The sequence below is a fragment of the Psittacula echo genome, assembly GCF_963264785.1.
Source record: "Psittacula echo genome assembly, chromosome: 8".
Classification (NCBI taxonomy): Eukaryota; Metazoa; Chordata; class Aves; order Psittaciformes; family Psittacidae; genus Psittacula; species Psittacula echo.
In genome coordinates this window covers 17631816-17648257 of record NC_137744.1, presented here as the reverse complement: position 1 = coordinate 17648257, position 16442 = coordinate 17631816, and the positions used below count along the sequence as shown (strand labels likewise).

The following is a 16442-nucleotide window of genomic DNA, read 5'->3' as shown; positions in this document are numbered from 1 at the left end:
GTCTATGCTGACTACATGGACTATGCTGTTTTTGTAGTTCAAATCTAGCTCAGCAATGTCTACATGAGCTCCAGCCATTGTGAAGACAACAGTGTTGACATACACTGACATGAAGAGATGTTAATTGACTTGCCCTAGATCCCTCTTGGAAGCACCAGGAATAGAATCTGAACTTCTCTAGACTGAATCAGCATTTTAAACATAAGACTGAATAATGCACAGGCTGTAAAAGCTGTGGTGTAGACACCAAAAAAATCAGGAAGTCCTCAGCCTCATGGTGATGATGGAACGTGTGGGCGTAAGGAGGTTTCTGGAATGGAAAAGCCATCATATAATCTGCGAAGAAAAAGATACCTTGCTATTTTTCAATTCCTCATGTCTTCATAGGCACTTTCATACTCTAGCATGCAAGAGAATTTGGTTTTACCAGAGAAGGGATGGTATCTTCTGTGCAAGGATAGATACTGGCATAGAGTGATCTGAGGGGCTGGGCTTGGCATAGTGATGAACCTAATAAAACAAACTGTAGTGATGAACTTTCTGCAGGGTTTTAGCAAGTAAGTGCTTTCCTGAGTTTACCAGCAAACAAATATTTGCCTCAACAAACTTCTAAAATTCTTGAGGTCAGTAAATACAAAGAGGTGTGAGGCTGCAGAGCACTAACCAATTCTGTCTGGTGTGTTGTCCAACTGGGACGGTGAGCTGGACACGCTGCTGCTCTGATGGGAGGAAGCGTGGCTCCCAGGCCGCTGACTGTCTTCTAGAGATGGAGCTGGAGAAGGGCTGTCTTGGATCCTTTCCTTGGAACAGAAATAAAACAAGATCTGTGCAATTTGATTCATGAACTTCACTGAAGTTCAATGAAAAAACGGAAGTTGGCTTAAAACACCAATAATAAATGGTCTTTCCGAGATAAATAGTGAACTGAAAAAACTGAAATGTCTTTTGACCGGTGTAGTCATCTACAGCTAAAAAGACTATAGCCTTCTGCATGCAATGTATCTGGGCAACAGCTTTTCATCCTCTTTGTCATGACAAAGTATTTGCCATCTCTTTTTTTTTCTTGGTAACTTTTTATTTTCTAAGTTTTTCACACATAGGAACATAAAGAATTACAGAATTATTAAGGTTGGAAGGGACCTAAAGAATGTTCTTTCATACTGTTCTCACAAAATACTTTCAATCTACAGATAGGAAAATTGACATGTATGAGTCACATTTGCAATAATAATTCAGATTTGGACTAAACTGCCACTAAATGCAGTCAAATTTGTAAACTCACTAGAAAATGTACCTGAAATTACATCAGCATCTTCTCAGAGTATCACCCAGACACATTTTAAAAGCTGTGGCACTGCTAAGAACTTCACTTCTTACAAGGAAAGCATCACTGACTAACAAAAATCAGAATGTGCTTGCAAATTCTTACTTACTTGAAAAACTTTATTGTTAATCTCTAATTTAAATATGCACAGTATTTCAGGTAAGGAGAAAAAAGATAAGAAATTTAAAAATTTAGCAAAACTAAGTGCATGCAGTTCTGAAGACGCCATGGAATTTTCATTAGTAAAAATCTTTAGGAACAGGTTAGACAAGCATGGCGTAAGTACTAACTCAACCTGTCTTGAGGAAAGCAAGAGATGACCACCTGAGATCCCTTTCAACCCAGTGCTTCCACATGTATAATTTTCTGAATCGATTAAAAATCCCAGTACCCTTCATTCCTGTTCCCAGGACCAACAAAAAAATGCAAATCCACTAAAAGGGACAGATCATGACCTGAGACACTTTACATATTTTTAAAAACCCTTCTGTGCTTTAATCCTCTGTTACAGATCCCTGAAGGTGCAGTGCCAAACGAGAGATGCTAAAGAGGGGATGCTTGATTTTACAGAAATCCAGAAACTGCATCTTTGGAGCTACCTTCATCCCTGGCAATCAGCTGTTCCTCATGGAAACTCAGAACTGAAATATTACTTTCTTTTTTTTTTTTTTTCAAAGGGAGATCCTCTTACTCCCACCTCATTAAGAATCACAATTACAGCATAATCTGGGGAAGTTGTCTCAAAGGAACTTTGCAATTTCTCTGCCTTTCTAACCTATTCTCAAAAGATTTTTCATTAGGAATATGCAATCTGGCTACTGGGGGGCAATTTACTGTGTGCTTTGAAAATAAACTCACTAGCATCTGAACTTCTTACAGTTTTTGCTAGACAGTATCCTAAATCAATAACACAGCTTTAGGAAGAGAATGTAGATTCTAATAGTTTTTCCACTATAAATAGCTAGCAGAATAGCTTCTGTTCATAACCTGTTGAGGCAATTCACTAATAACACTGGCAGTAGGACGGACATTTTAAGAGTATTCTGTTACCCATTAAAACCATCTCTCTAAACCACACTCATCTTCACATTTACAGATACATTTGAGAATGATGCAAAGGCAATATGAAATTGGATCCTCCTAATAACAAGGGGTGGCGCTTGACTATTTCAATCACACCAGCTGAAGAGGTAGCACTGAATGTGTTTTTAATAGGATAGTTATTGTACATTAAATAACAACTGAGGTTCAAGATCTTGTAACAGATGTGTATCTACTATTACATAGCTGTTAATCCTCTATGGATCTGTTTTCACTAATTATCTTATTTAATGAACATACAATAACTAATAAATCTTAAAGGGATATTTTTAATTGCAGTATTTCTGAATGCTAATTAAAAATTTTTATTAAGTTTTAGCAGATATGAATCTATTATGTTGAGTTACAAGTTCTTAAAATTTTGGAAACTGAACGGTTTTAAATAAACAGTTTTCAAATTCTGGGGGGAAAAAAGTCAAAGTCACTGATTTTAAAGTCTCCTGTGTTTTCCTCTTCTCGGCCTCCAAAAGGATGGTTTTAGAGGTTGCTTAGATAAAGCAGAACAGTAAAACAGAGTCGAGACTTTGTGGATGGGCTGCTTACTAAGTTGCTTGTACAAGTCATGTTCTTGCCCCAAGAAGTATTCTCCTAAATAAATGATGAAACATATATCTGCAATCTTGAGTTTATAAATACTGTGTGTCTTTTACCTTTGTGTAAATAATAGCTTCCAAATAGGTTACTGCTAACAGGCTACAACTATGACTGCAATTTTATTTGCCTGGATTTCAGTTTTAACTGTCCTCTTTGGCGCTATTTCCCCCTTTTTTACCACAGTGAGCACTCATTTTACAATTAAGATACCATTTTGAAAAGATTAATTTAACAGAAAAGTACATAGTGTAAGTAAATTTCATTGTCTACTGCAACCATGAAAATGAATAGCCAAGAAGAGGACATGCCAAATGTTCTGCAAAAAAAAGCTATGAACAAATATGACTATGAATTAACACTTAGATATCACACAAACAGCCATATATGTCATCTTAAATGGGAGTTATTTGAGTAATTCAAAAGCTGATGATTTGGAAAAGCAAAGTATTTGAGCTCCTTCTGGTAACTGCGTTTCCCATTGTCTCTTGCTATAAAATAATCTCTGCTTCAAGTAATTTGCCTTCAAACTCAGGGTCTTGGTTTGAAATGTTCAGACAGAAATAAAAGTGTCAAATAATAATGTCATTCTTAATCACACAGTGAATCACTTTCTAAGTGAATTAGTTGATTGTCATCTAACATCTCATCAGTTATAAAAATTTACATGTACAGAGAAGATACAGTTTTCTCTATAAGCAACAAAGGAGCTGAAATTTTCCCCGTATTATATGTACTGCAAATTAGGATAGAGTATCAACACGTAAGACTGCATATGGATGGAGAAATTGTCTATTTCTAAATGTTTGTGTGGAAATGTGATGCTGAATTTCCCCCACTATAATGAATAACACTATGAACAGACTCTTTTTTTGCAAGTAAACAGATCCATTTTTCAGTCCTGTAATCAGTATGCATCTATTTAGCTACTTAACAGCAATGTGCTCTGGTTCATTAGGTAGCTACTGTTGTGTCTCAGCCTAGTTAAAATTTCACAGCAAGTTAATCTATTTTATTACAAATGAGAACACAAGTGATAATGTCCTCACCATTTTCCAAACACAGGGTTAACAGTATTTGTAACAAATCAATGAGGGCATTTAAATAGCAAAATTGCAAATCTAAAACCTTAACAATTTTTTTTACACATTGATGACTTCATTTTATTTGTCATCTCTGTATTTTACAGCCTTGTTACTTTTCATATATTTTAATCTTCTTCCTCTTGAAAATAACTCAGTTCCCACTGGCAGAGTGCTGTGTAGCCTGGTTCTACAGCAGATATACTCACAGTAATAGAAAAGCATTTCTAAATAAAGTCCTATTTTCTCCACTTGTATTTCCTCCTATTCATAAATTTGCAAGATTCATATTCCAGGTTATAATGGAATGAATTATACATATAAAATTTGCAGAGAGTGAGAATTTTATGAAAAATGAAAACATTTCTCAAGATCTCACCTATTTATCTCACTACAGTACCTACTTTACCTTATCTTTTCTCTCTCTGCTACAGAGCTGTAACATAAATTCTCAAAGAAGACTTTTGCAGTATTTAATCCTTCTGAAGGGTAATATATTTGTCTCACTAAAGATCAGTGTCTTGCTCTGGCTCAGAAACTGTAGCTACAAAGCTTGACATTGTTAATTTTAGTTGTGATTTAGGTTAACAGCACTGAAGTCTTCAACTCATCCAATTTCTAGATACATCCTTGATTTTCCCTCAATATCCTTTTTCTATCCCATGAGGTAGTATTCCACACAAATAACATGAAACACCACATACCAGTTGCATCCAGATTAGGGTTTTTTTCTTGAAATATATATGAACAGCTTACCTATTTCTGATATAATCATCTTGACCTTAATTCCTTACCTCTGATTTTTTTATGGTATTGATCTTCATTTTGTGTCAAGAGTTTAGAGAAATGATGCTGCTGGATTTTCCTTTATTTTTCTTTATTCTTAGTTCTAATGTAGCTGTAATTACTCTTCCAAATGTTAATCTATTAATGAGTTCCTAGAGGATTTAATGGCATTTCACTGCTGAGAAGCAGGTTTTGGAAGTTTGTCTGAGTCTTGGGTATTTTATTCGGACATTTATCTTGATATTTCATATTTAATTGAGGTGCTGCTTCTGTACTCTACAAGAGCTCTGCAGTGGCAGGAGAGCTGGAATTCACCAGACCTTGCTGATGAAACAGAGAGAAAAGAAAAATGGGGATTCTACTGCCTCTAGGTCTAGATTAGAATTTTCACCTATTGTAAGAAAGATTTAGAGCTGATGACCATGTTGGAAAAACAGGGAGTTCATAGGCTCTGGCAGAATAAATTTTCTAACATTAATCTGCATCCTAGTTCCCAACTGGAATGTTTCTTGTGCCACACTTCAATCTCCCAGTGCTTTCCAAAACATCATTCAGATTCACAAAATGGACCACACAGTTAAATCTAGAAACCAGAGCCCCATGTCTCTGGAGAGGTTTGTGAAGCCAGAAGCAGCCAACCAGCAGAATGCCTGCAGACCTCCTCACCTCCTATCCCAAACCACCACAATTCCGTGCCTGTGATACTGCTGCTCCTATCTTCCTGGCTAATTCCATCCTCAATAAAAGAGGAGAATAAGAGAAGTTAACAAAATTTCAGTTAGCAAAGAACTGAATTGCTAATATTCTTAATTTTTATTTATTTTTTAGTTAACACTAAGGCACATATTTCTTTCCAGTCAAACTTAATTGATACCAATACTATTTGGATTCTAATATAAAGTACATGTTTAACATTGTTCTGAAGTTTACAGTCTTTAACTAATGCATTATTGAGAAAAGCAGTATATAATTGGCATTTAGGCTTTTCAAAGAAAAAGAATGATCCTGAAATGGTTAGCAGGAGCTGTGCTAAATCTGATATGATGCCGGAGAGTGGCCTACAAGAAATACCACAGTTAGAGTTACAATTTCTGGGCAAGAGAACAGTGGTTTGTATTTTGAATCATCTCAATCTGGAAATGGACACATGCAAAGACTATGGGTGAGTTGGTCTTCTGAACTACTTATAGAATCTCCAAGTGCTGTTAAGAACTGGAGATGAACAAGGTAAACAGCTGGTCTGAAAACTAAGATAGGATCTGCATGTCTGAAAGCCAGCTGGATTCCATTCATCTTTTGCAGTGCACTGGGAAGTCATTCACTTAAAAATATTTACTTTGCCATTTAAAATACCCTTTTTTTTTTCACTGTGTACATACAGTTGCTACAGTTGTAGCTGACTGGCAATTATTTTCCCACCAAATTTGAAAAATCATAAAAAAAACTTTTCTAAGTTTACTGATTTTTAATACCAGATGTTCACTTGCTAATTCCATTACCTTGTGACTACTTCCTATCAATTCATTAATTGCCAGCTGCTCAGCCAAACAGAAACCTGCAGCTAATACGATGGTATTGGTAAAGAGCCAAAGAGCTTCCTTCTTCACCATTTCTTAAATCAGCAGTCACTGTGAAAACTGACAATCTTCACTCGTATATTAAGATTTTACATTTACATTATAATTTGAATCTGAAAGCATAATACTGACTAAAATCGGAAAGGATCTGGTAATGGAAACTTTCTACTTGTACCCCTCCTATGAATTGTTCCACCCAGTACTGTTACTGAGTGAAAGAAAGGTACTCCCAGGACTAATGACAATAATGCTGTTATCTAACCTGTGCTATAGCTATATTAGTTATTAAGTACAAATACAAGTGACAAAGCCAATACTAAAAAGACCTGAGCCAGAACTAAAAGCTAGTATGTTCTTGACCTCGTAATATTCCCTTGCAAGCTTTGCAAAAAAAGAGATGATTCTTACTGTGTTTTTTCATTGAAAGTTTAAGTATTCATTGCTTGTTCTTTAACGTAGCAATTAGGTATCTCAGAGTTAAGAAGGGAAGCATTCTTGGCATTGCAGGAAGAGGGATACGACTCCCTTCAAAGATGGAGAGATCAGAAGGGTATTTAATGCAATTTGTAGGCACCTGAACATCACCCGACATAGCAGTTTCTCTGTTTCAGTGAATAAAAAGATACAAAATTGCACATTAACTTTTCCTTCACTACAGATACAACCACAGAATTTAGCCTTATAAGAAGCAAACTTAGAAACACAAAATCACAGAATCATGTAGGTTGGAAAAGACCTTTCCAATCATTAAGTCCAACCATATTCCTAACAGTGCTAATTATGCTTGCTACTTTAAAATAAAAGAACTATACCAACTGCCTGTTCATAAAGTAAGCACAGCATCTGACCAGAAGACTGCTGGACCATATCCGTGGCCTGGAACAAATTCAGCAAAGGAGGCTACGTGCTACATGTGTTTTCTGCCCACACTGATGTAACACTGTCTTTCAAACAGCTGACATTTATAGATACTACTCGTACTTCTCATACAAATAGAGGCATAAGGCACAAGGCAAAATTCAGCCTCTTTATGCATGAGCTACCCCAGTGACTACACAACTGAAGCTGTATTACATCTCCAGCCAGATGAGGGGCAGAAACTCTTGCCAGTCCTTCCTACTCACCTGCAAGGCAGCACCAACTCAAATTACTGTTTCACATGTTACTCCCCCAGCATATTCTAGTGCCCATTTCAGCAATAACCTGCCAGCAATGAACACATGCTATGAAACAGGACAGAATAAATCTAATAATGAGAAAAAGATCTTAAATTTTACAAAAGTTTTATTTTATAAATGTTGTAATATTCCGAAAGCAATTCAGAATGAATTGAATGCACAGAGAGATATGAAATTAAATATGTTACACGCTCTGTAATGAGAAATGTTTTTATACGGAGAAGAATTGTTTCAGAGTATTCGGAGATGGCCACATTTTTCTGGCTGTCAAGTAAATATTATGAATGTGAGTTGTACAGCACACAGAAAATAGCACCTCTCAGCAATAATTACACAGCCCATCTGTATTCTCTTCAGGGAATTTAAAATCATGTCATATACATCCTTTACAAATGCTTTAACAATGCTGCAAAATCAGAACAGAACACAAAGAAAAGGAGACTCCAAAATCTCTACTACATGTCTAGATCACACTGTACAAACAACGCTTTGCTCTGTTTATCAGCAGACAAAAATATTCAGCCGGAAATTGTGAATTGTGTAGGGTTGCTGTGAAGTACAAGATTCCGGTTTCCCTCTCAAAACAAAACACTGTGTTTCACCTCAAATGTCCTTTCAGGTTTTTTTGGAGCAAGGGTGGAGGGGTTTTTACATTTTAACTTTTTTCCTCTTGGTTTTCCAGCTGTATTCAACAAACATCCAGCTCACAATTAGGGACAAATGGCACAAGAGCAGAAAGAGTAAGAGAAAAGTAGGAATACAGCAAGCATGAGGGAATGATGACAGAAGAAAAATGGACAGCGTGAAACCAATTTGCAGAAAACTCCTACTCAGAAGCACATCTCTTAGTGGCTCAGAAGAGGCTGATGGAGAGCCAGAAGGAAAGGGAGAGGGAATGAAAAGGAGAGATGGAGGAGGTAGGGTGAGCCATGAGCAAAAGAAGCAAGGAAAGTGCAAAACATGTTGGGTGAATAGAACAAGTAGCAAGGGAAAACTGGGATAAAAGGCAAAAAGAGGCTCTCGGAACTCTGGGATAAAAGTTTGCCTCATTACCTCAGTACCCTTTTGATATCTAACGCAAAAGGGAGCAGCTTAAAGCCTCTCGTTTGGATTTGGTTCCCACAATTTCACAGTATCTCCAACTAACCTGTTTCAAAGGACATCTGGGAAAGTGGCTTTTCAGTACTTACAGTTTCACATAGTCATACCTCCAGAAAACTCCAGATCTCCTTATACTTTCATCCCCAGACCTTCCCCCTGCCCTCTCCCCGCCTTTTCGCTGAAATTGTGCAGTGCAAGCTAGTATGTTTTTTAATCATATAAGCCTCTTTTGGCTTAACCAGCATAAAAAAAGACTTTGGAACTGATGACACTACCTTAATACTCCTGCTGCCCTTCCTGTACATAGCCTGAGGATCCACTGCTCAAGGCCTCTATGGACAGAGTTGCTATATGGGCAAGGTCTTATTCTGAGGTTTGTCAGTGAACAGAAGAGCTAGCCCCATTTTTGCTGTGAGACATCTTCATATACTTGTCATCCACATTACATGCTGTGAGGTCTCGACTCCTTTGGACCCAGTTTCATTTAAATGATCTGCTATGATTTAGGTGTGCTTTCAGCATTCTGTTAAATTGGTGTTCTCAGCATACATGTTAACAGCACCTTTATGATAAACTGCATAATATGCTGTGAATGCATAATAACAGTTATGTGATTTGTTACATAATCTATCATCTTCCTTATAGGTCCACTGTAAAATAAAAATCTTATTGTTATATAGTTACTGCTCTCTGGAGTTGAGTTGCTCCATAACTTTCAGTGAAATCTTTTTTCTGTAAAGAGCCCATCCAAACTTTGCTTCTGAAGACCTAAGAATATTGTCACCAAGTAGAGTTACAGGAACAAAATTATTGGATGAGAGTAAACTACTATATTTATTCACTACTGTTTCTATCCTAAACCATGACTCAGGTGTACTTCAGTTAAGTTCCACCCCAGACTGGCCCTCAAGATCAGGCTGGCAAAGCATTTTACACCTAGGCCTTTTACACAGTGACGGGATGCCAGAGTTCATCCAGCAGAAGAATAGTTCTGGAAAAAACCAGAACTAACAGGACAGCAGACACAAGAGGGAGAACAGAGACAGTGGTGAAGTCAGTGTTACTGTCTAATTTTGCATTTGCCACATGAGACCCTCCATTATACAGGTTCTCCAGAACCATTTGAGACAAGTTTCAAACAGAGAATCTTTCAGATGCACAGTAAATCCCTGAAAGATGGGATTTATTACAATGGCACTGTCAGAACTGTAGCTGTAGTAGTGCTAGTGGGTGCTGCCATAATCACATCAGATCATGTTATAGATGGCTAAGAAGGTTTAGCGAGCCTGGCCATTGTGCCTGCTTAATTTACAGTGTTCCTGTCAGGAAGAAATCAAGTTTCATAGTTACGACATTTCTTTCTGGAGCACTAAATGTTAACTTTGCTGATCATGCATATCTTGGTAGAACAGCTCATTTCTAAATGGCAAATGTGATATAAAAAGCATAATGGCTTAATTCAAAACCTGTATAAAGCAGCTGATTCTCACACCTTTAGGAAACAGGCCAAGTGGTGTTTCAGTCATCAGAGTATGGAAACAGATACACACTCAATATATTCAATTCATTTCTTCTATTTTAAGTAATGACACAAGGTTGCAGTCTATCTAAAACTAGTCATTTTCATACTTATTAAATGCACTTAAATAATGTTATCTAATAAAAGTAACACTGCTGACATAACAACAGTGGCAATGCTTTTCTTTTACCTGTTTTGTGCAAGGATTTTGCCTTAATTGGTCATCATTCAGAACTAGATGACTGTACATAAGGGTAGGAAAGGACAAAAGGAGCTTCACACTCTGTAATAAAATTCATTTACTGTTTCAGCACTCAGAACAAACAAGAGAAAGATGCAGCATCACTTGACAGGTAAAAGTAACACAGCAACAGATTCACATTTTCCCTCTGTCACATTAGCTACTGGTGTATTTTCCTTTACATCATGTAGAGGATATAATTCCCATTAGAGTGCTAGTGAGACCTACTGTTGCTGCGGAGATACTGTGTATCCTCTAGTGCAGGTGCTGGGGTAAAAATAGCTGTAAATGAGTAACTAGGATCAGCAAGGGCCTGCTAAACCTAACTGTTTGCAAAAAATTGTAGTTTATGTTAGAAAGAACTAGCACTGCTTACAAATACATATTTAATCTTAATTTTGACATACTGATAGCATTTCAAATATAATCAAAGCATATTCCACTGTTGTATTTAAGTTATGATTTTCTCAAGAGGTCTCTGAACAGTTAAAGAAAAGGCTACAGAGTGAAATAAATGGAACCTCAATTAATTTCTAACAATGCAATGACTTGCATTAACTAATGCACAGTTGGACATCAGAGGTATCACTTTTCCTCTGCCCAGTCAATAACTGTGCCAACATATTGATGATAAGGATTTTTTATAGATCTTAATCCTAAATAGTCTCTAACTGGAGACAGCCCCCCCTGAATTTTACCAGCCCCCCAGAATCCAAAAACCAAAATGTTAGAGTCTCAGTAAATAAGAGAAACAACCTAAGACAATTTTTGAGATGCTTGGGCCAAGAATAAGATCAGAAGAAAACCAAAGATCCCCAGAACCTCAGCAACAGAGCCACATAATATTTTATGCTACTGTAATGTGACAGAAAAGATTTGCTTTCTTCTTTGAAAGGATGTTGATATCAGTAAATATACGCATGAAAAAGAAATGTGGTTGTGTACTACTAGTTTCTTTCCCTACTTGATGTAGAAACAAAAGTTCCTATAATATTAGCAACAGAAGCTTTCTCAATGATAAAATAATGATATTTGATAATTAAGATGTTTTACAATAAAGATATAATACATTAATTCAGCAAATCAGTGAGAGTTATTATAATAAAGTAACTCAGAATTTAGGATTCCAGACTGACGGGGATACATGAGTGTAAATGAGCATAAATATCAAAGCAAAAAGACCTGTACCTCCCAGAACAGGCAGCTCTACAGGCTCACATATTTAAAAACAAAGACAAATGGATTATAGTAACTACCTTCCAAAGGTGACAAAATTTTATTTTCTCAACAAGAAACGTGCACATGTCTGAAAACACACATAAAAACCTCATAAAGCCTTTCATTTTTGCTCAACAAGAAGAAGACATGCTGTGTTTTAGAGAACCTCACAGCACCCACCCTTCACATGCACTGATCCTGTATTCCTCTACTTCGAAATTTTCTTGTCTTATTTTTAGCGTGTGGCAGTTCTGCAGCAATCAACACAGGCTTAAAATTTTCTGAGCAACCTGCTTTGAAGAGACTACCAGAAGCCTTTCCAAAGTAGGAAACAATTTTTATCCAGCCAGAAGGATATTCAGTGTGGCTAGCAGAGACTGTACTCACTAAGGTAGTTCTGATTATTTTCTCGGCTACTAACCTGTTCTGGAATTGCACCGCACCAGAGTTTCTGTTACGTTCTATAGCATTTTCTTTGAAGCATAACATTAAGTTTGATTTTAAACAACATTTTGGAATACCTTTTGAGCTTTCACAGATGCAGCACTGTTAATTCCCCTAGTGACTGTCAGTGAGTGCTAGTTTCTGTTTTTAATTACATTACAGATTTGTAGATAGAGCAGACCATCTTAACTTTTTGACTGTACTCATGGGCATTTCCTCAAACTGAAGCACTATCAGTAACAGCAGACCAGGTGTGCTATAGGCAGTATAAGCTCTTAGTTATCTTCCTTAAGAAACCCACTGTCAATGTTTTTGTTAGCCATGAAAAGCTTTTTTTTTCTAAGTCTGGTATATTACTCTTACCTTTATAACAGAAGCCCCCGCCCTGGAAAGAGGACTGTGCATCTGGGCTGCTGCAGCCATGTTAGCTATTGTATTGAGGTGGTTCATCTGATTCATTGCCATTGCAACCGAAGCAGGAGGTAGGCTGACGGGAAGCAGAGGGTGGGGCATCATCATGAACGGCAGGTCTATCCCTAGAAGAGCGCATGGACAGGTTATGTGTGTCGGTCCTTCATTTTATAACCCAACACCTTCATTTTTAAGAGTCTGTATTCTACTGGAACATTGATTAGTCAAGCTCAGTATTACTGTTTTAATAATTTTGATGTTATACAAGAATTAATTGTCTTTGCATGCCAGAAAAGGCTGTATGATTTGCATTAGGGAAAGAAACATACAGCTGTAAAGTAACAATATTAGCAAAATGAACGTACAATAGTGTGTGAGTTCAGTGATCTCTATTGAAAGAGCAATAAAGAAAAAGACCACAAAACATGCAGATATTTGCATATTCTTTCAGTGCATCCAACTAATATTTATTAATAATTTTACCTGACAATATATTCCTACCAAGTCCTCTTACTATTCTTAATTCACATACACAGCAATCTGAGACTAGATATTTGTATTAGGACAATTTCTTGAATATGGGAAGCTGAGGGTTGGACAACAGACACTACTGAACTCTTAATACAGAAGGTCTGTGAACTGGAACATGAAATGAGAGGTTAAAATTGTTGCCAGAGGTTTTTTTAATTTCCAAAAAGTCATTCTAAATTGTCTTCTGCTATGGATATAAAACAATTTAAGAAAGTATGAAATTCATTCGGACCAACTTGCAGATCTTGACATTGCCAAAAAGGTGATGTTACTGCTACGAAGAACTGGATTCTCATATTTCATTAATATCTATTTCAGCATGTGTATTACTTGTGGTATTTACTAATGACTACAATAGAAAGACCAAGACATCAATTCACTTAAAAAATTGTTTTAGAGTTATTTTGCATTTAAGAATTCATTAAGAGACCACTTGAAGCTACCTTTGGGTATCCAAAATTATTTTTTTAGAAAAAAGAGGACTCATTCACCCAGAGAAAATGTATAATTTTTCTAAATGAAACGTAGATTACAAATTCTCATTAAAAATCTCAGGTACAAGTAGTGAATAACATAATCATGTAACCAGTCCATTTGCAATTGATGTTAACTAGTTCTAAAAGTTTTTTAACTTTTGGCTCTTAACTATTCTAAATGAGAAGACCAGTCACCATTTGGGTGTATGACAGAACCCACAACAAAAAATATCACTGACTGATATAGCTTATGTTATTCCAGTATGATTTGACTATAGCTATATAAAAACACCACTGTGCCCACCACAAAAGGCAAAAACGTACATATTCTTAGCTCCCACATTATTTCTGTTTAGCTTGAGTATATCATGATCAACAACTGTGATGTCTTATGATTCACTATATACTTTATATGATGATCTACACCAATATTAATTATGATAAGTAATAAGCAAAGCCCACATACATCTCCCTTCACTTTAAACCATACTGAAAATCCCCTTCAGTGCTTACATCCATAAGCTTTTGTTCCCCTTCATGTCTCCCTTAACAGCCCAATAATCTTTCCTCTATAGAGTTCCAAAACTCCCAGACACCATCTGGCCACACTGAGTTGTATGTCTACTTAAAGTCCAATTGACATGCAAACTAAATGCAAACTACAAACAGAATTTAACAGCACATCACCAGTTTTAAGACACAATCCGTCAAACATTTCAGAAGACTATGAAGAAAATATATCCTACACTTGCAAATCATTGGACATAATGTCTGACATTCAATAAACCCTTTAATGGCCTATAGACATTTGCCTACTACAAAATCTACTGGAAAATAAAGATTTCTTTAACTGCAAAGAACACAATATACCTGTATGCAAAATATATACAGGTATAGAATTATACAAGAATCTAAAATGAAAGAATAAACTACAGTGATCTTGGGTCCTATGATCCAGTGATTCCTAACTACTGACACTAACCCAAAATGCCCAGGTCCATACCTTCCCATAAACAAAGCAGATCCATATTGTAGGAGTCATTTCAATGGCTTTGCTTTGTTCAAGTCTGGAGACCTACACAGGCAACAAAGAACTATCTGCTCCTAGAATTGTGTCATTCATTCATTCATTAAAATACCAAAAAATCAACTTTCAAAACTCTGAGGATGAAGAGCTTAAACAAACAAAAAGAATTCGGAAACTGAGACTTTCGTTCTTCATCCATCATAATCTGTTACACTTCTAATTTGTAAAATATTAATCATCGACATCTTTCTTGGAATAACTTTCCCTTCCTTCCCTCTTTGGGTGCAAAGGAGAAGGGGAACTGCTGGCTTCACACTTGCTCCCTTCCTACGGTATGGAAGAGAGAAAGGTTTGAAAGGGAGCTTTAAAAGTTCCAAATCCAAACTTCATCTGTGTCATTTTGATTTACTTGCTTTGGATAGCTGGGTTTTATGAATAACCTTGCCCACACCTGGCAGGTACAAGGCAAAACAAGGCAGAGGGACTGCTTCTGCTCGCATTTAACTAGACATTTTGCATATATTCCTGACTCTTATATCTTTATTTGGTGGTCAGCACTTTCACTTGGAAGAGAATTTTTTCACATAGCTAAAATTTTAAGTAGCTTTATGGCTATTTTCCCTTCAGCCCAGGACATGGAAATGTCAATTAAGGACTGACAGTCCCTAAGCCAGCAGTGGGCGGCAGTATCCCAGTGGGTGGCTTGGACATCATGCATAAGTGCAGCAGACAATGAGAGGGCTGACCCTCTGTCAACTCATGTGCCTCCCATCCTTTTTCCCACCTCCAGGATGCTGGAAAGGAATGCAAGCCCAGCCTCCAAGCAGAGCTCCTTGTACTTCTTTTCCCACCTCTAAGAGCACAGTACATACTGTTGGTAAGCAGGTGATTCTGTTGGAGAGGACTGAGTGGGTGTGCACTTCCAAGGCTCGACTGCCCTGACAGTGTGGGATGACCAATGCTGTGCTGTGATCCCGTTGTAATGGGAGACTGAAGCTTGTCTTTATCCCAGGAGGATTCACTTCCACCTGTAAAACAGGGTACAAACAAAACATAAATGGCATCTACTTTTTTTTAAAGGACATTTTGCTTGGTTAGCAGCAAACTAATATTCTTTGCATGGCTAAGCATCAAGGACAAACACAGCACCAGAAATGACACCTGAAGATTTTTTAATGAAGTAATAAATACACACCAGGCAAAAAATATTATTAGAAACTTTCAGCATCACCTACCGTCATAACACTAGTTTCTGGAAACAGGAAAACCTAAATGTTTAAGGATAAAATCATCCAAGTAAACATCAGTCACAATTAAGTAAATAAGGCAGAAAGAGAGCATCTCAGACATTGAATAACCATTTCCTGCTATCACAGGGAATCAGGCCACCCAGTCCCTGCCAGACACTAATCCGTGTCCATCCTCGGGTCTGTCAGGTCTCTCAGTGCTGTTAATCTTACTGGAGAGTCGCTCAGCTATTCAGTTCCTCCATGCTCACAAGCATTCTAGTTTAAATTCATCCCTGAACAGGTTACAACAATTTACCCTGCTGCTACATTATCTTTGAGCTTGAAGAGCTTTCCCTCCACTGCTGGGTTTGATCCTGGGGATGTTGTAAGTGAAACACCTCACTTTGCTATTTTAAACAAGCCAGGCACTAGGTTAGGCTTGGAAATAACCAATATTCAGGAATTTAAATTTAAAGAGTCCAGATATCTATTATGCATAGTAATTACTGTCTACAACAAAATCAGCATAGCAAGCTAGGCCCTCACGTTTGGTCTAGAATATTTGTTTGGACTTCTGTGGCAATTTGACAGATCATAGTTTCCTTC

General features: G+C 37.0%; 1 protein-coding gene across 1 annotated transcript in view; it reads right to left on the bottom strand.

The window, feature by feature from the left end:
* DACH2 (dachshund family transcription factor 2) overlaps nucleotides 1-16442 on the bottom strand; it is a gene marked incomplete at both ends in the record, with an annotated part of 288156 nt that overhangs the window by 54259 nt on the left and 217455 nt on the right. The window contains 3 exons of the mRNA XM_080625027.1: nucleotides 665-800; nucleotides 12526-12698; nucleotides 15480-15635. Of these exons, the coding sequence (XP_080481153.1) occupies nucleotides 665-800; nucleotides 12526-12698; nucleotides 15480-15635 (465 nt within the window). The remainder of the gene's footprint in view (nucleotides 1-664; nucleotides 801-12525; nucleotides 12699-15479; nucleotides 15636-16442) is intronic.